The sequence below is a fragment of the Dipodomys merriami genome, unplaced genomic scaffold (assembly GCF_024711535.1).
Source record: "Dipodomys merriami isolate MVZ:Mamm:240054 unplaced genomic scaffold, mDipMer1.0.p SCAF_261, whole genome shotgun sequence".
Taxonomy (NCBI): domain Eukaryota; kingdom Metazoa; phylum Chordata; class Mammalia; order Rodentia; family Heteromyidae; genus Dipodomys; species Dipodomys merriami.
The window spans coordinates 1,190,171-1,214,423 of NW_027204060.1; the positions used below are offsets into that span (position 1 = coordinate 1,190,171).

At 51.2% G+C, this 24,253-nt stretch overlaps 1 protein-coding gene across 1 annotated transcript in view; it reads left to right on the forward strand.

Moving 5' to 3' along the window:
• The first annotated feature begins 1,255 nt into the window (after positions 1-1,255).
• LOC138837092 (neprilysin) overlaps positions 1,256-24,253 on the forward strand; it is a 69,566-nt gene continuing 46,568 nt past the window's right edge. The window contains exons 1-3 of the mRNA XM_070035881.1: positions 1,256-1,357; positions 5,237-5,406; positions 6,070-6,105. Coding sequence (XP_069891982.1) covers positions 5,247-5,406; positions 6,070-6,105 — 196 coding nt within the window. The 5' untranslated portion in view covers positions 1,256-1,357; positions 5,237-5,246. The remainder of the gene's footprint in view (positions 1,358-5,236; positions 5,407-6,069; positions 6,106-24,253) is intronic.

The window sequence follows — 24,253 nt, forward strand, 5'->3', positions numbered from 1 at the left end:
TCTTATCCTCAAGGCCTCACTCTTACCAAGAAAACAGAAGAAGGTGAGGTGAGATAGATGAGAAGGGAGAGGGGGAAGGAGGAGGGGAGGGAGAAGGAAAGGAAAAGAGGGAAGGGGAGGAAGGGAGGAAAGAGGAAGGAAAGGGGGAAGGAAGGGAGGAAAGGAGGAAGGAAACAGTGAAGGGAGGGAGGGAGAAAAGAGGGAAGGAAGGAAAGGAGGAAGGGAGAAAAAAGGGAAGGAAGGGAGGGAGGAAAGGGGGAAGAAAAGAAGAGAGGAAGGGAAGAAGGAAGGAAAGAGGGAAGGGGAGAGGGAGGGAGAAAGGAAGGAAAGAGGGAAGGGAGAGAGGGAGGGAGGAAGGAAGGAATGAAGGAAGGAAGGAAGGAAGGAAGGAAGGAAGGGAGAGAGGAAGGAAGGAAGGAAGGAAAGGAGGGAGGGAGGGAAGAAAGGGAAGGAGGGAGGGAAGGGAGGAAAGAAAAAAGGAAGGAAGGAGGGAGGGAAGGAGGGAAGAAAGAGAGGGTGGGTGGCAGCAGCCGGGTGGGCCTGGGCAGGGGAGATTCCAGGCTGCACCACAGCCCGGCGCCTCGTTCTGGGGAGCCCGCCCCCCCCCCCCCGCTCCCGCTGCAGCCCGGCGACTCGTTTTTGGGGAGCCCCTCCCGCAGCCGGCTGATCAATTCCAAGAATGCTCCGGGGTCCTTCGGGCAGAGCTGCGGCAAGAGGGGACTTTCCCACGCCGAGCTGCGCGGGACGCGCCCCGCGCTGTCGCCCCGAAGGCGCCCCGGGCCCCGGGGGAGGCGGGCGCGGGGCCGTTCGCAGGCACGGGGCGCGGGGCTGAGCCGGCGGCAGGCGGAGCCAGCGCGGGCGCCGGGGCCGCCCTCGCCCGCTCGAGGTGCGCCGGAGGCCGCGGTGAGTCCCCCGCGGGTCCCCGGGAGGCCGGGGCGCCCATCGCCTTTCCGCCTGGGGCTGGGGGGAGGCGAGGTGGACCCCGGGGGCGCGGCCCGGGCGGGGTGTGCAGCGGGGCGCGGCCACCGCCAACTTCTCCCGCACGACGGGCGCGTGCCGGTGCCGGGGCCGGGGTTGAGACCGGTGGCGAGGCCGGGGCGGGCGGGGGCGCTGCGGGCGGGCGGGGCACGGGGCGGAGCCCAGGCCGGCGGGAGGCGTGGCAGCCGCGGGGACCTGCGCGGGGGGCGGGCCCGGCCCGGGCGCCCCGGAGGAGGGCGCAGGGCGTGGTGTCGGGTCCGGGCCGCGTCCCGCGCGCCCTGCGCCCGGCCCGGCCCCGCCACCCGCAGGCCGGCGCGCTCGCTTCTCCACCGCGCTCGGGCCGCGGGCCGCCTCCGCGCCGCGAGCTCCTCGCCTCCAGGTCTGTTGGGCGGCGGCCTCGGCGGGACCCGCGCCCCCACTTTCTGGGTTTTCCCTTCACACTTCCCCGGCCGGGGCCCCGGTGCCAGCTCCTGGCTCCGCTCCGCTTATGTAATTGGTGCGGGAGCCTCGCGGGGGGCGCGGGACGCGGGGGGACCGGAGCCGCGCGGGGGGAAGACTGGGGGGCGCGGGACGTGGGGCGCAGGGGGCGAAGCTGTCTCCTCCCTGGGCGGAGCGCGGGGGGCGCGCGGGGCGAAGCTGTCTCTTCCACGAGCGGGGCGCGCGGGGCGCGGGGCGCACGGGGCGAAGCTGTCTCCTCCCGGGGCAGGGCGCGGGGGGCGCACGGGGCGAAGCTGTCTCCTCCCCGGGCAGGGCGGCCCGTGGGCGTCGGCGGAGCGCCGCGACCCCCGGTGACCCCGCAGCCGGGCCCTGGGCGGCGCGGTGGCCCCAGGCGGGCACCGAAGCGGAGGAGTGCGGGGTCCGGGACCCAGCCCGCGACCCCGTCCCGCGCCCGACCTCGCCTCCTACCGCGAGTCAGCCTGCGCAGCCGGGACCCGTCCCAGAGCAAATCCGGAAGCTGCTCCCCAGCCTCAGTTTCCCCTCACTGGCTGGCTGACGCAGCGCGTGTGGGGATTAGTTAATGCCGCATGGTGAGGAGGCTTCTGGACTCTTCCACTCGGGGGTCAGGGCTGGGAAATGGTGGGAGGAGGAGGAGGATCGCCTTTGAGGGGCATCGGGCGGGGGCGGCCTGGCTCCAGAGCCCAGCCCGGGTCCGAGCCGAGGTCCCCGGGCGGGCGGATTGCGGGGCTCCGGGCGGCAGGGTCGGCCTGGCCCAGTTCGGAGGGCACCAGAACTTTTAGGGGCGGAGATGCTTTCTCGGTGCGGGTCTGAGCAGCAGCCCAGCTTGGTAGGGCTAGAGGTGTGGCTCCGGCGTGTGCTGCCTGCCTGCCTAACTGCCCGCCTGCTTGCCTGCTTGCCTGCCTGTCTGCCTGCCTGCCTGCCTGCCTGCCTGCCTGTCTGTCTGTCTGTCTGTCTGTCTGTCTGTCTGTCTGCCTGCCTGCCTGCCTGCCTGCCTGCCTACTATCCGCCTGTCTGCCTCTCTCTCTCCTCTCTGTCTCCTTCTCTCTCTCCCTTTCTCTGTCTGCCTGTCTGTCTGTCTCTGTCTCTCTGTCCCTATCTCTCTCCCTCCCTCTCTTTTCCTCCCTGTCTCTGTCTCTCTGTCTCTGTCCGTCCGTCTGTCTGTCTGTCCATCCGTCTGTCTCTCCCGGGCCAGGTGCGGGGAACCTGGATGATCCGGAGCTATCCTGGGGCTCAGCATTCTGCCCCCAATTGCCTGACGGGAAATCCCCGCACGTCTGCACGGTTGAGTGACCTGACCCGGGCGCACGGCGGTCCGGGCAGGGCACGGGCTGCGGGGCAGCAGCCTGGCTGGAGCAGGTACCGGCCGCCAGGCGGGCGCTCAGGCACCACCTCTCTGGGCGGGTGCAGCTCTGAGGCCCGACTGGCCCTCCTTCTCCACCGCCCGCACCGCCTGAGCTTCCAAGAACCCCGCTGGCGGCCCCGAGCCAGCGCACGGGCCGGGAAGGACTGGCAGGGGAGGACCACCCGCCTGCCCACGCACAGGGCTGCTCCGTTCCACCCTGAGCTTCCCTTCAGAGTGGCACCCTGTGACATGTCTAAAAAAAGAACGCATGGGGAGGAAAAGGAATGGGTTGTTCTGTCGTTCAAACATTTCTCGATTGTCTTCTGAGCTGTAATTGGGGGGATCTCTGAGGGTGCTCCCAGCGATGGGCATGAATGTCCACCTGACCGCAAGGCCACCGCAGTCCAGGCCACTGGAGGTGACTTCCCAAAGGAAGCCACACACTGAACTCAGCTAGACCACAGTCTGTGGACTCCTCAAGTCCCCTGAGCACAGCGTGCAGGGATTTGAGGAGCATTCATGAGACATGCCAGCATGCAGGGATTCCAGGAGCACTCAGGAGACACAGCAGTGTGCAGCTGCAGTATTTGGTCTTCAGTGAGCCAGCCACTTTCCCTGGCCAGTAAAAATAGTGCTATTTAGTTCTGTCCCCATGATACCCTCGTGTAATCAAGAGGGCCATGTTTGAGACTTTGGATCTTTAACTCCACTGTGGTTCATTTATTAATCACTCAGCGTTATTTGCTGGGTGTCCCTGATGGACTTCAAATGTAGAGTCATTTTCTACTTCTCGTGGTGCCTCAGTTTCCACAAAGACACCCTCAGCTTCAGAGCACTTCACCTTGATTACACAGCAGACCCTTGCCCAGGAACTGAATTTATATTGAGCCATAAATGGCTGATCCGTTAGCTTCTGACATACATGTCTACAGACGAGCCAGAAAAGTGAAGTTGTTCTAAGCTACCTGGAAAGATAATTGTAAAGAATTACTAGTACTCTGATGTAAACAATGCCCTTTAATATTTAGGCATATGTCCCTTTAACTTTCCACCCGCAATTTCTGCAATAAGATCCTGAATTGCTGGAGTGGCAGGAAACAATTGCATTTCAAATAGTGGCCCAACCACGTGTTTCCTACAAAGAATGTTGACAATTTGTGTGGGCTTGGCAGACACAGAGTCTAGCCTGAAGTTGCTGTGAGCCTGTTCTCTGCAGTGTAGGATTAGAATGCACCATCTATCCTAGGAAGGCTGGGGGGATGGTAGGTGGGAGACACAGACTGACCAACACATGGAAAGAATCAGCCCCCTGCTTGGTTGGTTGGTGCCCTACCTCTTGAGAAATGCCCCCATCCTTGCTTTTTGCTGCATTGTTTAGGAAAGGAAGTCTCCTGGACTTTTCTGTCCAGACTGATCCTTCAAGCAGCTAGGCTCCCTAAGTACTGCTCAGTAGGCAGGCTCAGGTGTGAGCCACCAGCAAATGTATTTTCCTCTAGAGCTACCCAAAGAAATGACCATGTGGTTATATTTCACCACCACCTTGTGATCCAGTGAGTGACCACTTTCAGAATGTTGTCTAACCAGTTTATTAGACACACGTATCAGAAGTAGTAATTTTGAGCAATAAAAAATACCATTGTCATATGTAAACTACCTGGAGTGTTTGTTCCTCTTGGATTTTTTTCTGTAGTCATAATTCAGATGACTTCCTGCTGCCTGGGGCTTCATTTGTGGTCATACTTGAAACTATTGCTTAGTCAAAACCTCCAGGCACTAGTCATTGATTTTTGGAGCTTATAAAAGAAACCCCGGAGCAAGATATAAAGCTAACCTTTCACATTAGTCCAGAGTTCACAAGGGTGAGTTTAAAACGCTGTAAATAACAGTGGAGAAAGTATTTGCTTATAACCTTCTGAAGTAACACTGTGTGGGCAAACCAGCCTAGTTTCTGCTTGTGTTTGTTGAGCTCTTCGGTGCTTACCAAAAGGTGAGAATTAAGACCTTAACCTTTTGCTTTTATTCAGCCTGTCTGTTTGTGTGTGTGTGTCTGTGTGTGTGTGTCTGTGTGTGTGTGTCTGTGTGTGTGTGTCTGTGTGTGTGTGTCTGTGTGTGTGTTGATAGTGGGACTTGAACTCAGGATCTTGTACTCTTGCTTGTCTTTACTCAAGGCTGGTGCTCTGCCATTTGAGCCACACTTCCACCTCAAGCTCTTTCCTGGTTAATTTTGATGGTTAATTAGAGGTAAGGGTGTCATGGTGTTATGGACTTATCTGCCTGGGCTGGCTTCAAATCTTGATCCTCAGATCTCAGCCCCCCCATGTAGTTCAGATTCCAGGCCAGCGCCTGGACACCTGGCCGCAGCCCCACTCCTAAGCATTTAGAAAGCCGCAGATATTTTCTTCTTTGCATCTACTTACATGTTATTTGCAGCGTTCTGACCTAGCTCTGTTTCTGCAGCCTGTAGGTGATGGGCAGGTCAGAAAGTCAGATGGATATAACTGACCTCAGCCCCCCGAAGCCGAAGAAGCAGCAGCGATGGACTCCGCTGGAGATCAGCCTCTCGGTCCTTGTCCTGCTGCTCACAGTCATCGCCGTGACCATGATTGCCCTCTATGCAACCTACGACGGTGAGTGGCTGGCCTGCTGCCACGCATGTGCCGTGAGCCCTTCCATCGCTGCCATCGCGCATGCGCCCTCCCATCTCCGCGCATGCGCCCAGGGCAGACACCCCTGGAGAAAAAGGACCCCAGCCTGTAAAAATGGCGGCCTTCCACTTAAAAGCTTAGTAACTGCTAAGTACGTGTACTTAGATTCAATTCATGAGGACTCTACTGGGTGGCTTTGATGAATCAAAGTGTCCACCACTCTATCAATTCATGTTCGTTGTGTCACTGACATCCTAAAGGACGTCTCAGGAATCTGGGAAACCTGATTTGGGTCTGGGAAGATTTGCAACAGGGATTAGTAAAGATTGGTTCTCTAATGGGGAAAAAAAATGGTAACAATGATGAATGAAAAGAGCAGTGATTTCAGCAGAATAGTCCAGGGCTTGGCTGGCAGAGAAGACAGAATGATTTATTTTTCTGTATAATCAAACTTCCAATTTAGGATTTGCCTATGTCATCTCCCTGTGTTGCTTTTTAACCATCAGCAGTGATATCTAAGGCTTAGGCTCTTGCTTTAAGGAATTGCTTATTTAATTGGCAGGTTTTTAAAAAAAGAACAAAAGGTAAAGAGGGATTAGAAAATGTGTATTGTAAATATTTCTGTATCCACTCTCCTTTTCCTAGATGGTGTTTGCAAGTCATCAGACTGCATAAAATCAGGTAAGAGATCACATTTACATTTAATAGTTTCACAGTGGAGGGCATTTAATAATCAGATGATGATGGAGATGTGTGCAATTGTGCTTCGTTTATATTTGTATTCATTATAGGTCACCTGTTTGTGGTTTGGCTTTTAGAAAAAAAATGTATTTAAGTGTTACATGGATTCATTAGAATATTCTAGAAAATGATTTAATATTTTAATCTTGGGGTGTATGAGGAGGCAGTAGAAACTATGTCTCATATATGTATGTGTGGAGCTGAGAATGGAGTTGGAGAAGGAAGCTGATAGCTGAATGGAGCCGATCACTGTTAGCTGGTGTGTGGTGGGTGTGGATTTGGAAGGGTGTCACATGTAGGCAAGGTGTGGGGGGACTGTGGGGAGGCAGGATTTGGAAGTGGAGTCATGGAAGAGGGAAAAGTCAACATCAAAGAGGAGTAAGAATGAACCCAATGGCTCTGTGGGTGAGCTCAGTGCTTGTCCAACAAGAGCAAGGCCCTGGGTTTGACACCCAGCAGGAAAGAATGCATCATGTTGTTGGAAAGCAGTGAAATTACAAGCTGGGCAGATAAGGTATATTACAGAGACTTGAAACCCATGGTGGCTGTGAAAACAGAGGAGGAGTGAATATTTTCTTGGACAGTAAAAGCTGAGGGGTGGTTTGGGAAAGGCTGGACTGGACATGGTACATGAGATTTCTGTGCGGTGGTGATGGAGGTTTCCTGGGACAGAGGCAGGCTTGCATGTGACAGAGGCTTGTCTATAACAGAGGCTCCTGTGGTGGAGGGTGTCCTGTGACGGAGGCTGTCCTGTGGTGGAGGCTGTCCTGTGGTGGAGGCTTGTCTGAGGGCTCTGCATGTGTCTGGGTGCACGTGGTTGAGGTCACAGAAAGGAAGATGTGGGTGACTTAGCAGGACGGTGAAACCAGGATCACATTAAGTTGAAAATGATGTCCCCTTCCAAACCCTGAAACTGAAGAAGGTGGCACTGGCCATGTAGAAACAGAGGTGGAGACAAATTCGGCATGCTTCATCCAAGCTGAAGGACAGAGAGCAGGGCAGGCAGGCAGCAGGGAGGCCGACATGGGGCACAAGTGGCCATAGGTGCATTTGGGGGTCTTGGCTTGTGGGGGCATGGGGAGCCTTGGAGGTAGCACTGAGCTCCCATGGCAGAAGAGAGGAACAGGGAACAAACTTGGGACTATCCGTAGTAAAAGCAGACCGGACGAGGACCGAGGAATGGTTCACACAGAGCCATGTGTGGAGAGGAAGCGTCAGGAGTTCCAACCCTTCCCTGTTCTCAAAGAAAGAGGGCGTCTGTCCTTTGTCCCCGGTGGCTGGAGCTCCCCCTTGGGTTTCTCTTACTCAATAAACATTGCAGGATGATGATAAGGAGACGCCTGGGTGTTCTCTGTCAGGGTCCAGCATGCGGAGTGCGTGGCCTTGATTGGTTGTTTGCTGGCGGTGTTTTGCCCCAGGTCTGTGTCGGGAGGGCAGACACCTTGAACCGAGGGTAAGGAATATACGATTGGATCCGAGCCACTGTCTGCTGAGTATAACAGCATGGACTTTCTCAGCCAAGGGCTTGCTCAGAAACAAAGACATTTCTTTCTTCTGCAGGCTCTGCACAGATTCCTTGGCTGGGAGATGCCAGGGTCCCCGTGCAGGGGCAAGTGAGCGTGTGCCTCAGTTGTCAGTCAGTCCCTCCCAGACCCTTCCACACCGCCTCTGCCAGCTGCCCCAGCCCACGTCCGTGTCTCCCTGAGAAAGTTCCACTGTGATGCTCACTTCTTTCATGTCTTTCGCTTGTGTCTTGCATCACCCAGCTTAATCGTATTCTCTTCTCTTCCTCTTTATTTTCTTCCTCTTTTTATTTATTTATTTTTTGCATTTTATTTTTCAAGAAACTGGATTGTTTGATTGCGGGGCATACTCTTATAAGCACCTTGGGTGACGTTGCTGTGGAGGTTTGGAGGTTCCTACCTGGTGCAGTCCCAGGGGGTACGTGCATCCCCGGGGGCGGGGTCCCAGTGCTGCAGGCAGTCAGCTAGAGGTGGCTTCTGTCACCAGCAAGCCAATAGCCTGGGATGTGGCAGTGTACCTTCAGCTCTTCCTCAGGTCCCCTCAGGAGCCTTGGGCCTTCCAGGCTTTGGACATGATTGTGGTTTGTGGAGTACATTGCTTATGGTAGAACTCAGAGTTCAAAGACGCAAGAGAACTCTGAAAAGTGAAATCCAAAGGGAGAAGGGTTGGGCGATCTCTTAGACCCCAGAAGCTGCTTCGTGAGTGTCTGTGTGCATCTTCACCCTTGTGCATCCTCGCACACCGGGACACAGCCAGGGTCTCTGTGCGTCCGTTTCATGTTACTTTAATATAATAGTTGAGGCCAACTAGCTTTGTAAAAAAATGGAAGTTTAGGTGGAGTGGTACATGCCTGTAATCCAAACTATGTAGCTCATGGTCAGAGGCTGGCTACTCTACTCTGCCTACCACACAGACCAAGGCTGAAAGAGTCAGAACAGGGCTCTTGTGGTCGAGCTCTTGCCATGTGAGCACCAGGCCCTGGATCCAGTTGCCCAGTACTTGAAATGAAAAAGAAATAAGTTCATTTATCTCACAGTTCAGATGTGAGCGACTTAACCCCGAGAGAGAGCAGTACTCTTGTGCAGAGTGTCAGACACCACTATGTTTTTCTGGTGACTTGGAGAGCAGTAGGAGCCAGAGGAGGCTCCTGAGAACTATGCCTGCTTCAATTCGGTGCAAATTTTAGTTCCCAGGCGGACATCTGGTGGGACAGGACACAGAAAGGAGATACTTTGTCCCTGTACGGTGAAGCAGTGTGTCATAGTCTACTCAGGCATTTGTATATGGCCAAGTCTCTCAGATCCGCAATAAAGGACAAGGGCCAACTCTAGGTGACCCCTCGGAACCCTTCAGAGCAGGAGATGAGACTGCTGCATTATGGATTTACACATGACAAAGTCATGCGGGGAGTGAGAACAGAGCAGGCGTCTCAGCAGACAGACCCCGGAAACACACCTTTGCTCACTTAAACCCAGCAAGTGGAACTTTGCTGCGGGTGGCTTTCCCGACTCGGTTCTCGAGACAATCAGTGGTCATGCCTGCCTGGAATTTCTCCAGTCAATCAGTGTCTGCTGGTCAAATCTGGCAGAAAAATGTTGGTGGTCACTTATGAGATAAATACGCACCTGGAGAGCAGGTTTTCTTACCTTCTAGGGACATTGTAGACAGTATTGCACCAACATTTTTATTGCATGGGCAAGGAACGGGCACCCTAGATAGGTGGAATTAAGATCTTAGAGGGGAGAGATAGCCATGTTCAGTGAGCTCCCAGGGAGTTCAAAGGTTTGCTTTACAGCTACAAAAATTACGTGTTTGCAGTTTCCATGTGTGAAGTACACTACCCAGACTCTTTTGACAGTGTGAGAAGTCATTTATAAAATTCTGGAAATGGGAAAAGGAATGATATGTTGGTGAAGGGTGGGTGTGCACCAGCCGGGGCTGGTCCGCCAGCACTGGGTCTCAGTGGAGAGACACAGACCCCTGTGCAGGGGGAGGGCTAGACTGGGCCCTGCAGGGCACAACTACCAAGCCCTTGGTGTATAGCCCATTGCAATCAAATTAATGGATCACTTAAATAAAACCAGAACAGAAACGTCACCCAAGCCCCTAAATCCTGAAATTTCCATTCTTTAAGAGGTTGGTAGTAATCTCTTCTTTAGTCCTCTTTCTACACTGGCCAGAAAAATTCTCTGTTTCAGGAGATGCATAAAAACAGAAACAATACAGAGAGTGCTATAGTGCTATATAGAGTGCTATATAACAGATATCTCTGTTCAGGTACAGATATGTGAGAGAGGGTTCCCTCTCTTGGGGGGGGGGGAATTTGCTGGTACAGTGGATTGAACTTAAGGCCTTGAACCATTGCTCAGCTTTCTTGCTTACAGTTGTTACTCTGCCACTGGAACCATGCCTCCATTCTAGCTTTTTGCTAGTTAGTTGGAGATGGAGTCCCAGGGACTTTCCTGCCTGGGCTGGCTTCAAACCGAGATCCTCTGGGTCTCAGCTGAGGGGGAGTTCTTAGGGGAATCTGCTCACATCACCTCACGTCACATTACCTCATGTCTCAGCACACACTTTCCTGACATCTGGGACCAGGACAGCTGCTGCTGGTGCCCTGACTGTGTTGGAGGTGCTGGAGCCACCGGAACTGATAGGAAGTACACCCGAGTTCTGAGCGCAGAGGCCGGAGGCTCTGGAGGAGAGGGGATTTGCTGCTCTCGGCCCTCCCTGCTCTCACCGAGGCAGGTCTTGCCTGAATTCACAGGTTGAAATGCCAGTCTCTTCCAGAAATGCCCATGGACACCCTGGGAATCCTGGCCAGTCCGAAATCAGGGGATTCCTTAACCCAGTCAAATAGGTATCTAAAAATTAACCACAATAGACAATCATAAAAAAGCTACACTACACTGAGTATGAAGATGTGAGCAAACCGCTCCATCACTAATCCCTGGGGAGTGTGTGTTTGCACACTCCCACCTCAAAATGTGAGAATCATTTGGGGAAGCAATTTGGCATTTTTTGCAAAAACCTAACCTACAGTGGGACAATCTCAGTCCCGGGAGACGCGGGCACACAGCCTGGTAAGGATTTTGCTGTGATTGCTCGCAACAACATTTTTCACTCTAGCCAATGCTTGGAGACAACCCGAATGCCAGTAATCAAGTGATAAAACACAGTGGAGTACTATGCTGTGGTGAAAAGAAACAAGCTACTTATACAAGCCACAGTACGTAAGACCTGCAGAATCACTGCTCAACACAAAGTAAGCCAGACACAAAACCTCCTGTGTTATATTAGTACTCAGAGTGCAGTCAGTGGAGGCAGAAGTACAGAGGTAGAATCAAACATGGCTGCTGGGTTGGGGTGGAGCAGGGATTGGCTGCGGCGAATGGTCCAGGAGCCTGGAGAGAACAAAGTGGTAAACTTTGTTTTAAGGAGACACTAATGTTACAAATACTGAAAGCAGGACTCTGGAAAGCTTACTGCATCTTTTTCCATTAAGCAACGCTTGGCACCAGAGACACTGATCTGTGATCTTAAGTCATTTTAGTTGTGTGCATGCATTCCCTACATATAGACATTGGACTTAAAATTGTCTCATTTCACAGAGAAGCTGCAGTGGCAGCCCTCTGTGAGGCACTTGCCCTTCGAGGAAATGTGGAAATACACATGGGTCTAGGACACAGATGTATTCCACTTAGCATCTGATTTCATGAAATCACAAGTGCACTATCTGGTGCTTTTTACTGAGAAATCACAGAGAGAGAGGATAAACTTCTTGCCTTGCTGTCTCCACCGAGTTTCCAGGTGTTTACACTGCAAAGGAGCAGGCAGACTTGAAGAGCCCCCTGTGGTCCCCAAGGAGGGGGCTTGGCTGCCTTTCCCGTTGCTTCCTGATTTCCCCTTCTAGCCCAGCCAGCCCTTGTATTTCTCGCTGGCCTCACAGGCCTTACTGCCAGAGGTTCTTGGTGGTTGCACTGGGCAAGCAAGATACAATACTGATGGAGAGAATGCAGGCCAGGTTGCAAACGACCTTGTGGGCCGCGCCAGGGGCAAATTGTAATTCCTACTAAACTCTGCTGAAAGCCAGTCCATGGTTTTTCTGAAGGCTCCAGAATCTCGAAGCTTGCCTGGTGCAAAGACTTACCCAGACAGGAAGGGTAGCTCAGCAACCCCAGGGTGGAGAGCTTGTAAGGCGGAGGCTCTGAAGTGTGTCTGTGGGGTTCCAGGGCAGCGTGAGGATGGACAGGATGGGCAATGTCCTGTGTGGGCCAGGAGTTTTAGTGTAGACTCTGTGTTTGAGCATCTTAACTCCTGTCAGTCACAGTGGTAGGAGAAACCTGGTCCATGATCCCAGCTCAGAGGATGGACTGGAGGCCTCCATGGTCCCAGCTCAGAGGATGGACTGCATAGCAGTCCTGCAAGGTCAATGTCTGTCTGATGTCTGTCTGATGGCTAAGCCCCTCTGAGATTACACAGCAATCTTGTATCTACTGCATGTGCCTTCCTCTCCTGGTTCCTCCTGGAGAGTGCTGTGGGTTGACAGTCTCTCCTGGACATCCCTGAATGACGTGACTTTCTATTGGTAATTCAGACGCATGCACCTCTTGAGGCTGGTTGCTTGAATTCTGGAAATGGACCTGTGATCTCCACTCTTCTTTTTTTGTGCCAGTCTTGGGACTTGAGCTCAGGGTCTGGGCACTGTCTCTGAGCTTTTATTTTTGCTCAAGGCTAGTGCTCTACCACTTGAGCCATAGTTCCACTTCTAGCTTTTTGGAAATAAGAGTCTTACTGGTTTCCTGCCTAGGTTGGCTTTGAGCCGTGATCTTCAGATCTCAGCGTCCTGAGTAGCTAGGATTAGAGGAAGCTCCAGCTCCCTCTTTGTTCTTCTGTGGCAGGAAGGTGTCCCGGGAGATGTGTTTTCTGGCGCGTACACAGTTTCAGCCCATTTTCTCCTCCCATTTTCCACTGCTCCCTTGCTAATTGGTCCTGTCGGTCTCCGGACTTTCCAACATATGAGCTTTCTCAAACCCACAAGTTACGATGCAAACACGGTTGTCATTTTCCTCTAGAGGTCAAATGCGTTGTCTGGAAATGACCGCCAGCAGCATTATTTAGAACTAAGGGGAAGGGAAAGGCCTCAGATGAAGCATGGTGCAGTGTAAGAGTTGCCAAAGGGTACTGGCAGGGAGAAAGAGTGCTGTGGTCAGGTGGTGAGCCTCCCGCGCTTGCCCAGTTGGGGTTGTGATTTGCTGTGGGCAAAATGGACAGATGTGGGTAACGCCTTGTGGGAGGCAGTACTCACAAGGCACAGTGCTTACACCAACAGTGGTGAAGGGGAGTGATAAGTTTCTGACTTGGGCCAGGTGGTAGGTGTGCCCTTCATGTCAGGGGACACAGCAGCTTAACTGTGGGGACCCACGCTGGGAGGCATTAGCGCCCACAGCATTTGCCTTGGATGGGCTGCTTAGTTCCACAGGGGTGGAGGGTAGGAAGCTGGTGGATGGTGTCACTGATATTTCCAGAAGGAACAAAATGGGAATGAGAACCCCAGACGGCATAGGAGGAAGCAACAGCTTACAGTTAGAGAGGGAGACTGGGAAGGCGTCACTGGAAAGGTGGAAAGAGGACTCAACAATGGTGACACATGTGGATGGGCGGAGTGATTATCAAGCCCAGTGGTCAGAGGAGCTAAATGGGGCTGGGGATTCTGGCAGCAGTTGGGGATGGGGATGGAGAGGGCGTGGGGAAGAGGACGGGGAAGGAGACGGGTTCCCACCCATTGGCACGTAGGAGAGGATGGAACCAGACAGGAGGAGCCATTGCCCAGGGGTAGCAGGCCCTGGCCCTGCTCTGTGACTGGAGACAGTGTCTGGTGGGGGCTATGCGGGCCACGTCCGATGCTTCAGCTCTCTATGTGTCTGCTGCACTGTCCCAGGACTTCTGCGGCCAACCGGAATCATGTTACTTTCAACTCGATCCCCGGCCCAGCTGAAAACCCTTCAGTGGTTTCATTTAACTCTTTCTCAAAGCCAGCATCTCAAAACAAAACCCAAAGTAAACAGAACTTTCACACTTCAGAAGTCAGATCGCCTTTTCTGTTTGTTTTGTTTTTGTTTTGATTCTGGTGCCTTTGGTCCAGCGGAGTCTGATGACAGCGCAGCGCCTTTGCTGTGAACACAGTGGTAATGAATGGGAATTAAGGTCGCTGTGGAGACCAGATGCTTGGAAGATAAATGAAGGCATCTAGCTGGAACCCGCTAGTCAGCAGTGCGGCTTGTCCTCTGAGGTGGACGGCTAAGCAAGTAAAATAGAAAAATGCGAATAACACCCTATCTTTTAAGTAGATCTTTTTCCCTTTGGATTAATCAAAGCTTTCCTGATCTTCAAAGATATTCTTGAAAAACTCTCTCAAATCACTAAAAACCTATAATGAGATGTTCATAACAACTAAGTTTAACTTACTAATGCTTCCCGCCCCCCCCCCAAAAAAAAATCCCTTCATGAAGTTCTTTAGCTTAATTTTCTGATATAATGAAATTAAGCTATTTTTTATATCTCTGCTGGTCTGAAGATAAAATAAAGTCATTATCCCCCCAAACACATGGTCATTGCAGTGAGTGATTTCACAACTTAAAAGCCAAGAAGCAAAGTTGTAATACTTATGACAGAAAAATCGGTCATATTTGAGTGATTCAGATGAAGAGTGCTTCAGGCACTTGGCCGCTGACTCAACTTGGATTTTTCAAGACACTGCCTCATGTCCTGTAGCAAGCATAGGACAGTACAGGGAGAACCCGGAACACCGCCTTCAACCCTCACGTACCCCCAGCAACCATGGCATGCTACAAAACCAACAAAAGAAGCGGGAGAGCTTCAGAGTTCACAAATGGTGCTTGAGGTCCCGGCGGGGGCTGAGATCCAGTGGAGACCCAGTCCAGATCTGGCACCCCCTGGGGCCAAGGTGGATGGCTCAAGGCTCCACGCCTGGAAGCCCTCCGCCTGCTGATCCGCCCTGACCTTCACTCTGGTTGTTGGGTTGGTGCATTTTACTTCTGACTCTTTCCCCATTTCTGGAAACAACTCTTGCTTCCACTCACTCTCCCACGGCCTTCTGGGACTGGTCTCACTCACTCACAGCTTGACTCTTAACCTTTGGCTGGAGCTGAGGGACTGGAAGCTGTCTCCAGCACTGTCCTTCCTCAGTGCTGGGCCTGTCCATTAGCCCTGCCCACTGGCCTAGCGTCTCTCCAGTACTTTTTAATGTATGTATGTATGTATGTGTATGTATGCACGCATGTATGTGTGTATGTATCGCTTGGCTTTTTCACTCAAAGCTCTGGCTTGAACCGCGATCCTCAGATCTCAGCCTCCCAGGTAGCGAGGGTTCCAGGCCTGAGCCACCAGTGCCCAGCTCCAGTGCTTGTTAGTTGAGAACTTCTTCTGTTTCTGATCTGTCTGGAAGAGGACTCGGCCTCACTGGACAGGCCACTGGATGGCCAGCGCCAGGACTGAGCCCAGTGGTGCACACATCCAGACTTAAGGTGAAGCAGCTTCGGCAGGCACAGCACAGAGGAAGCTACCACAGGTCCTAAGGGGCCTGCCTGCAGGCCTTTTCATTGGTAGGCTTATTAGCTAATCAAAGAAAATCTATAATGGGATTATATGTGTGAATGGCCCAGTGTTTTCCCCAATACTGCTTATCTGACTTCCCGTGAGTCACTTTTTAATTCAAGGATTGTAATAGGCAAAAGGATCTACTACCAAAATATTTTAAAGATTCAAATAACTGTGTCTTTGGATGTTATAAACAGCAGATGGAGATAATTTACAGATATGCTTTGTTTTTATTTTTTAATGGCCTCATTTTCTTATACAAACCTGTTTTAATTAGCACGTAGTAGTTGTATGAGGCGGGGGGTGTTGTGACATTTCCATACATACATACAATGTAAAGCACACATCATTCCACATGTACAATGAAACATACCCTAGTCAGACTCACCTCTCCTCTCTCTCCCTCGCCTCTCACCCAGCCTCTTGTTGAGAGCAAGGGCACATTTTAGCGTCCCACATAGCCCTGTCCATTCCCCAGGTCTCTCCCCTCTCTGCAGGCCTATATCCTTGGTTAGCAATAAAGTCAATTATGTAACTTTCTCTGTGGTCTAAATTGCTTTGCTAATTCTTCCCTCCTAAGCTAGAACTAGGTCAGCAAGGAAATTTTCACACACATTTCTCCTTTTCCCTCGTTCCTGTTTGAGAGAGATTCCCGCTATTTCCTCATTTGATTAAGAGTTTGCAGCTCTCCAGGATCGGGGCCACCCGATCTGCTCTCCCTTTCTGCACCCCAGTTCTCTCTAGAGCCCTGCATTCTGTGTCATGAATGCTGACTTTTGTTCCCTGGACATCATTATTTAGCTGAGTCTCGCTGCTGTCAACAACCATCTTGTTCTTTTTATTTTTTGCTGGTACCAAGTTTTGAACTCAGGGCCTCGAACTTGTTCAGCTTGCCTGTTGGCGTGGCACTGTACTACTTAATACCTTCAGCCCAGCTTTTTTTTTATGGTTATTCGGAATGGAGTCTAGTATACTTTTCCACCTAGGCTAGTCTCAAACTATGATCCTCTGGATCTCTGCCTCCTGAGTAGCAAGGACGCGGCACAACTGGAGTCATAGCCGTCACCCACAGCCATCACTGGAGGCTGCCGGGGGCTCCTCTGCTTTGTTTGTAAAAGGCCAACTCCAGCTCCTCGACCACTGGAAATGCACTGCGGGCAGCTGCTGGCTGACCTTTAGACTACGTGTCAGGTGTGTGTTTTTCCTTATCTGCTGGCTAAGCGTGACAAAGAAAAATAAAACCTGAGCCAGGTGAAAAAAACCTGTCATCGCCGGGCAGACAGACATCATGTCCGGATAGAGTGATGTCAAAATGGATAGAGTGATGTCATAGCTGGATAGAGGGGTGTTCTTGCTGAATGGGATGACATCATGGCTGGAGAGAGGGTGTCATATCTGGATGGATGATGTCAGAGATGGATAGAAGGTATCATGTCTGGATGCAGTGATATCAGAGCTGGGTAGAAGGTGTCATGGCTGGGTGGGGTGACATTGCAGGAGTTAACCTGCATTACAAAGGAAAGGGTTGTGTTCCAGATGAAAATCTGCAAGCTCTGAGCAGAAAGGTGGTGTCTGGCCATTCGACATGCTCTGGTCAGCATGGAGTGCCACAAGCATAACTAGAGGCCCTCAGAATTACTGTGGACATGAAATGAGGTTTCAGAGCCTGTTCAGTCTTCTGGAGAAGGAGAACTGTTGAGGGGGATCCACGGATCTCCTGGGCTGGCAAGGCTCTGTGACAATATAAACACGTGGAATCAAGCCAGCTTCATGGAATCATGCCGCGCAAGGCTGAGCTCATTATCGGAGCTAAATGTAATTGGTGCTGTCTAGAAAAGAGACTTTGTATAACTTCATTTCATCTTAGGCCTCTTTTTGGAAGCACCGGTGAACTGGCTCAACCTCTCTTTGTGTACTTTAACCAAAGTTAAGCGAAGGCAGGGACTTTGAGTTGCTCTTGGTAACTACATGTTATTTGAGGTCTGCTTGTCATTCTCAATCATAATCCAGATAATGTGTCTAAAGAAGAGGAACATGGGCAGGCTTCGAAATCATCTTCAGAGATGTCTGCCAGCATCCAGGGAACTTGGGATCTACCCAGAGTGCTCCTGGGGGTGAGGAGGGCGGGTACATGGTTACCCTCCCCTCTGCCCTACCTCCAACAGCTGCAGTTTTTAAAAAGAACAGTATTATTCTTCACATTAGAAGCAACAGAAAATCTGCTCACTTCATTGAAGCATCGTGTTGTGTTTGGGTTATATCATAATGCCTAATAGCTTTTGCCAGTTCAGGCTTTTAGGATTCAGAATGCAAAGTGGACCTGAAAAGGAACACATATTTCTACACTTACGGAACTTGAACTTAACAGTAACACTGGTGCAGCTTTCATGTCTTAACAGAATATGTTTTGGTTGTGAATTTTGGGGAAATCCCTTTTGGAAATTCTACCTGGTCCTGTCTAGATGGTGAGCCATTCCTTCAAATAGGTTCTGAGACAAAGTTAAAAACTTTCACTGGGGCTGGGAAGGTGGCTCAGTGGTAGAGTGCTTACCTTGCATGCATGAGGCCCTGGGTTCAATTCCTCAGCACCACATAAGCAAAAAGAAAAAAGGTGGAATTGGCGCTGTGGCTCAAGTGGTTGAGCAATAGCCTTGAGCTGAAGAGCTGAGGGACAGCGCCCAGGCCCAGAGTTCAGGCCCCACGACCGGACCCCACCCCCCAAAAAAAAACTTTCACTGGCTTGAGAACAGCCAACTAAAAACTGCCAGTTTATTTGATTTTAGAGTCCTAAAATACAGGGCCAAATGAAGCTGAAAAAAAAAACCCTACAACTTCATATAGTGCATGTATGTTATGGAGAAAATAAAATCTTAATTGGGTGTAAAGAAAAACAGTGGTTGCTATGGAATTTAGATTTTCTCATTGTTTTTAGAGAGCTTCTGCAATTTCTTTCATATTACTTGGAGTTAGGACAAAACAATAATGTAGGGAAAACATCAGCTTAAAATTAGACCTTAATTCAGTCTAAATTCTCATTGTGACCGTGGGTATGTGATTATTCTGTGCCTACATTTCCTTGAAATGAGTGTGATGTTTCCTTTTACAGAACTATTTTTATGTGTGCTGGTCCTGGGGCTTGAACTGGGGCCTCGGCTCTGTCCTCTAGCTTTAATCTCAAGGCTAGCTCTGCTCTACCACTTGAGCCACAACTCTGCTTCTGGCTTTCATGATGATTAATTGAAGATGAGAGTCTCAGGGACTTTCATTTCCGAGCTGGCTTCTAACTACAGTCCTCAGGTCTCAGCCTCCTGAGTACCTAGGATTACAGGTGTGAGCCTCCAATGTCTGTCTATAAAACAATTTTCAGGGAAGTAATTAAAAGCAAACAGGCAAATGGAGAGCAGTCATTATATCTGGACTCTGATGCTAAGCTATTGTATTCAAATCCCAGCATTGCCCCTAACTAAGCATTTGGCCTTGACCACAAACCATGACTCCTCCTACATTAAATCTCCAAGATGATACCATGTCATGTGTGTTGATGCCCACCTCCAACACATATGCCCGGGAAGCCACATCTGGAGGATGGCAAGTGTGAGGCCAGCCCGGGTTGCTTCGCCAGACTCTGTCTCAAAGTAGATAAGCAAGTAAATATAAAGTAACAGAAATGCATTGACCATGTGGGATTAAATGAAAAAATACCAAAATAGCTGCAGAAGTGCTCGGCACAAAGCTGAGTGCTTCATGCGTGTTCAGCACTCACCTCTGCTACCCCTGTCATCACGTGGGGGCATCTGCTGAAACACAAATGTAATTTGTGTTGTCATTTCTACTCTATTTGTAAATCTGACAGAAAATGGACTCGGTTCACTAGGGGTGTGTGTGTGTGTGTGTGTGTGTGTGTGTGTGTGTGTGTGTGTGTGTGTGTGTGTGTGTGTGTGTGTGTGTGTGTGTGTGTGTGTGTGTGTGTGTTGGTACTAGGGATTGAACTCTGGGCATTCTTGCTCAGCTTTTTCACTCATGGCTGGGACTCTACCCCTTGAGAACCATGCCTCCATGTCTGATTTTTGCCGGTTACTTAGAGATAAGCATCTCAGGTTTGTCTGTGTGGCTGGCTGCGCACCTAGAGCAGGTCTCAGCCCCTGACCAGTCACCAACGCCCGCCAACCTCCCAGTCTTCACACAACTTGACTTAAAATCTTTGACACCATTTGACTTATGATGTTTTGCAACTTTACGTATAAATAAATGCATATTACAAATGCATTTGTTAGACATAATACTTTGAATTCTGACTTTGGACCTTTCCCCCAGCTAGCAACAGGTTGAACTATATTGTCTGGAGGTGCTGGGTAGAATGGTGAGCCACAGTTCCCAGTCAAGTAGCCTGTGGTCCTGAGCACACAGAGAGCTCTGAGGCTGAGCTTTGGTACTCAATTGGTTAGGTCTGGATTCATCGTAACTATATTTCCAGTTTACAGTGAGTTCATCAGGATGCAGTCCAGTTGTGTAGAGCACATGAAGTATACTTAGCAATTACTCTTCCAGCCAAGTATAGATCTCCTCCTATGAACACACATGTGCAGTGTAGCCTTGCTTGGCTGGAAGCATCTACCAGATCTTCTGGTGTAAATCCACAGAGAGCAGGTGGGTAGGCATGGCAGCACAGGGTGCGGACAACATGAGAGTTGAAGCCTCAGCCAGGGATGATAACCCTGGAGTCTCGCCAGGGCCTGTGGGACAACAGTGCAGAGGCACATAACATCTGGAATCTTCCCTCACTTCCCCATCTCTCGTCAACCCAGACATCACACAAGCAATTTGGGGGCAGGGATTTTCATTTTAAAATGAAGAGTAGGTTGTGGAAGAATCCAGAATGCTTGTCCTGAAAGCCATTTGCATTTATTAGCACTGGAGTCAGCATGCTTGCTGAGTTCCAGTCGTTTTCTCTCCGGGAATGGTCCCCCAGATTCCACTTTCCCCACGGCCATGTCGGAGCGTAGTCCTCTGTGACCCGATGTGATTGTGCTGTGTTTCCCTGTGAACTCTCAGACATCCTGACTTGGCCTTACTTTTGGTTGGGGGACGTGGCGGAAGAGAGTGAGAGAGAGGCAGCAGTAAATATGGTTGGCCATGATGTCAACAGCTGATTTGAAGCTGTCAGAAGTCACCTTGTAAGTAATCAAGCTTAATGTCTGCTAATAAAGCTTGCTTTTCAGACGGGAGGTCTGCCTGTCCTTCCGTCTGCCCAAGATGGCAGCCGCCATGGGCACCTGATGTGTCCCCAGAGCAGCCAACAGACAGCCAATCGCAGTTACCGAAAACACTGACCTCGAAATGCTGTGTAGTTGAGGGCTAAAACCAATTTGGAGAAAATAATCTGGAACTAGTTCTGCTCATGTACACATCCCCAAACCTTTCTAGCTGAAGATGTTTTGCCATGGAGAAAGAGGTCTCTCATGTGCGTGCGGCATAAACAAACTCCCAAATATAGAGTGACAAAAAGCGCCCTAAAAACAGGCAATCAAGAAAGAGACTGTGTCCATGCTGTTCTGCCGCTGAGCTGTGCTACTGCTTCCTACGATCTCTGGAACGTTCCAGAAGACTACGAGAAGAGCAGGGCCACACCCTCACTTGGGGTGGATCCCGGCTTGCAGATTTACCGACTCTCGGAAGTAGACTTGTAGCCCCAGAACCAATTACGGAGACACACGCTCAGTGGTTCTCAGACACTCACAGACCAACGAAATGTGCCTGTCGCCTCACATGCCAGGGCTGTGCCAAGTTTGCACGAGGAGACCGAGCAGTCTGTGGAGCCCTGCTCCCCGCATCCTCACATGCTTGTCGGTGACCTCCCTGACCTCAGTGGACCACAGGCACACTGAGGGGCGGGGCTTCAGAAGGCTGAGCTGCACCATACGGAGAGGAGCCACGTGTTCCATAATGCTACCTAGACAGCAGCTGTGGAGTAGCTGGCGTGAGGCGTGTTCACAGACTGACGCTGTCTCTGGAAGCAGACGCACACAGCAAGCTCAGGTATCCCTCTGTTGGGACCAGAGACTGACCAGAGCGAAACCTTGTATTTCCTCTAGTGTTAGTGCACCCATTCAGTGATGATGTCAATTTATGGAACAAAAGTCCTAAGAATAATAGAAACCAACCAGACACTGGCTTTTTACTTCCATAAAATTGCTGATACGGAAAAGGTTAAATGGCCTATGTAGGGATCAAGTTTTAAAAAATGAAATCCACGCTGGGTGCTAGTGGCTTATGCTAGCTACTCAGGAGGCTGAGATCTGAGGATCGCAGTTCAAACCCAGCCCAGGTAAGAAAGTCTGTGAGATTTTCATCTCCAAATAACCACCAAAAAACTGGAATTGGAGCCATGCCTCAGAGTGGAAGTGCGCTAGCAACACAGCTACGCAGACAGTGCATGCACTGATTTCAGGCTGGCCCCACCTGGCTGACAGTTTCCCCAGGAGTGCTTGATACAGGCAGAAATTTCTTTTAAAACACATGCCTGCGTGCACGCACAGGCATACGCCTGGCCAGAAAGCTGGTCTCTAAAAGTGTGTGTGTGCAGACACTCAAATACTTTCTGATGGCTCCAATCCCATTCCAGCCAGCAGCCCTTGGCATTGTTGGAAAGAGAAAATGAGACAGGAAGGTTGGGACTTTGTGGGGTGTGTGTGTGTGTGTGTGTGTGTGTGTGTGTGTCTTACAGTGCCAGGAAAGGTACCTGGGCCTTGCCCATGCTGGGCAGGGGCTTCACTGAGTTCCATCCCCAGCCTCCTTCCCAATGTGGGCACACAGCAGGGCCCCAGGTCATGAGACCCCATGTGTAATGGCATGTGGGAGATGGAAGGGTGGCGCCTTGAATCTCTTCTGAGGGACGTGGGAGCCTCCAGGGCTGTCAGCAGCGTGGCCTGCGGGCCACAGAGGACAGCAGTCTTGGTGGTCCTGCTAGCATTGTCTTCCCCACGCTGGGTCTGGGAGTGCTTGTGGCTAGTGGTGCCTGGGGGAGTGTGCAGGTCCATGATCCTAACCTGACCCACCATAGTGAGGAGAGAGGGTTGGGGCACAGTCCCTGCAGGTCCTGGGGTCATGGGCAGGTTCTGGGCACGAGAGCGTGGAGACTGACGTGAGCAGAGCCTTCCACGGCGGGTGGGGAGGTGTTACAGGACACAAGGCAGGCCCCCTCGCAAAGGGCACTGTCACAGTGAGCCCTGGAGCCACACCGGGCTGAGACAGGGACCGGACAGCACACACAGCAGAGAGGGCACTGGGGTGATACCAGCCTGCATCTCCCACACACTGGGTCCTATGTGTACGTGCTTCTGTCCTCCTTGGTCCCCTGGTGGTATCTCAGAACCAGCCCAAAGAGTGATTTAATAGAAGAGGAGAGGCCCCCTGGCCTGGTGGGGGGTGCCCACCCATCACATGCCCCCCTCCTGTGCCCACCTGTCAATGTCCCCCTCCTGCGCCCACCCATCACGTGACCTCTTGTGGCCCCCATCACGTGTCCCTCCCCTTGCACCCGCCCATCATCACGTGTCCCCCTCCTGTACCCATGTCAGTCCCCTTCCCATCCTCAGTACTCCACCCGTAGGGGAACGCCTTAGCTCAGAGTCTTACACCGACTAAAGCATAAGTCCAAATGACTTGGTCTTGCGAAAGTGACTTAGTGTCAAAAACTAGAGAGTTCCAGAGCCATGGGATTCCGGGCAGGTCAGTCTCATTTAAGAACCTAAACATTCCTGCCGAGCTAGCAAGCATCTCCTGTTCATATCCACACAGTAACAAATATAGTAATTAATGACTTCCCGGAGGCTGGCTGAGCTTGTTTTTAAGTTGTTATAGTCAAATAAGCCGGGGGAATATTACAAGGAGATTAGTTTGGGGGAAAAAACAGTGTGTCATTTATTATCAGCGCAGAACATTCGGAATTGTCATTTGTAAGAAATAAGCTCATTATTAATAAGAGATTACTTTTCTGGTCTTTATGTGACTATTTTCTTAAATTAATTTTTTTCTTTATTGCAAAAGAAATGAGTGTTCATCTAATGTAAATTGGAAAATAGAGAGGGGCAAGTAATACAAAATTAAATGCACCCAGCATCCCTCTCTCTGGGTGCAAGCCTTGGTGTGTGTGTCCCTTGGACCCTCAGAGCTGATGATACGTTTTAAACTATCCCAGACCTTTCATTTTACCCAATATGTTTGCCTTTCCTGGGTTACTGTGTATGTTGATCTGGTAAGGTGGATCACTTTATTTGGTTTTTAAACTCTACTTGTTTGCTCCAAAGTGAGAAACCCATAGATAAGGAAACATCTGGGGATCCGAAGTGTGGCTGGGCGGAGGGGTTGGGTGATTCAAGACAAAGCACAAAACACGAAAACAGCCAGTTTGACAGTTATGGGTCTGTTTCCTATGGCTCAAGCCCCAGCCCCTCCTGCTCACTTTAAAGGAGAGCCAGCACCGAGGAGGTCTGAGAGTGAGGTACAAACGGAGAACCCCACCCCACCAGAAGAGATTAAAGGAGGGTGATCAAAGCTCGAGCATAAAAGCGTTAGCCTGTGACTTGACTTGGCCGAGGGCCCCAGAACCATCCTCAGAACAGAGCTGTCTTTGAAGTACTGGAAGCACCCTGGCTCAGAGGAGCTCTGGTCCAAGGACTCTGCAGGGTGGCACAGGGGCCAGCGGAGGTCCTTCTGCCCATCTCTCCCAGGCCACCCGTCCTGCCCATGCTCTGCCCATCTTTCAGGAAGTGCCAGAACACAGTGCCTCTGGTGTGGCACAGGTGCTGATGCTGGATGCTGGGAGCTGCGCTGAGCTTCAGGCCGAGGAAGGGGTGGAGGAAGCCGGCCACTGTCCCAGCCCAGCTGGTTCTGAGCAGCCTGTCCTCAGCCCCCGCCCATCACTGCTCTGTGCGCCTCCTCCTCCTTC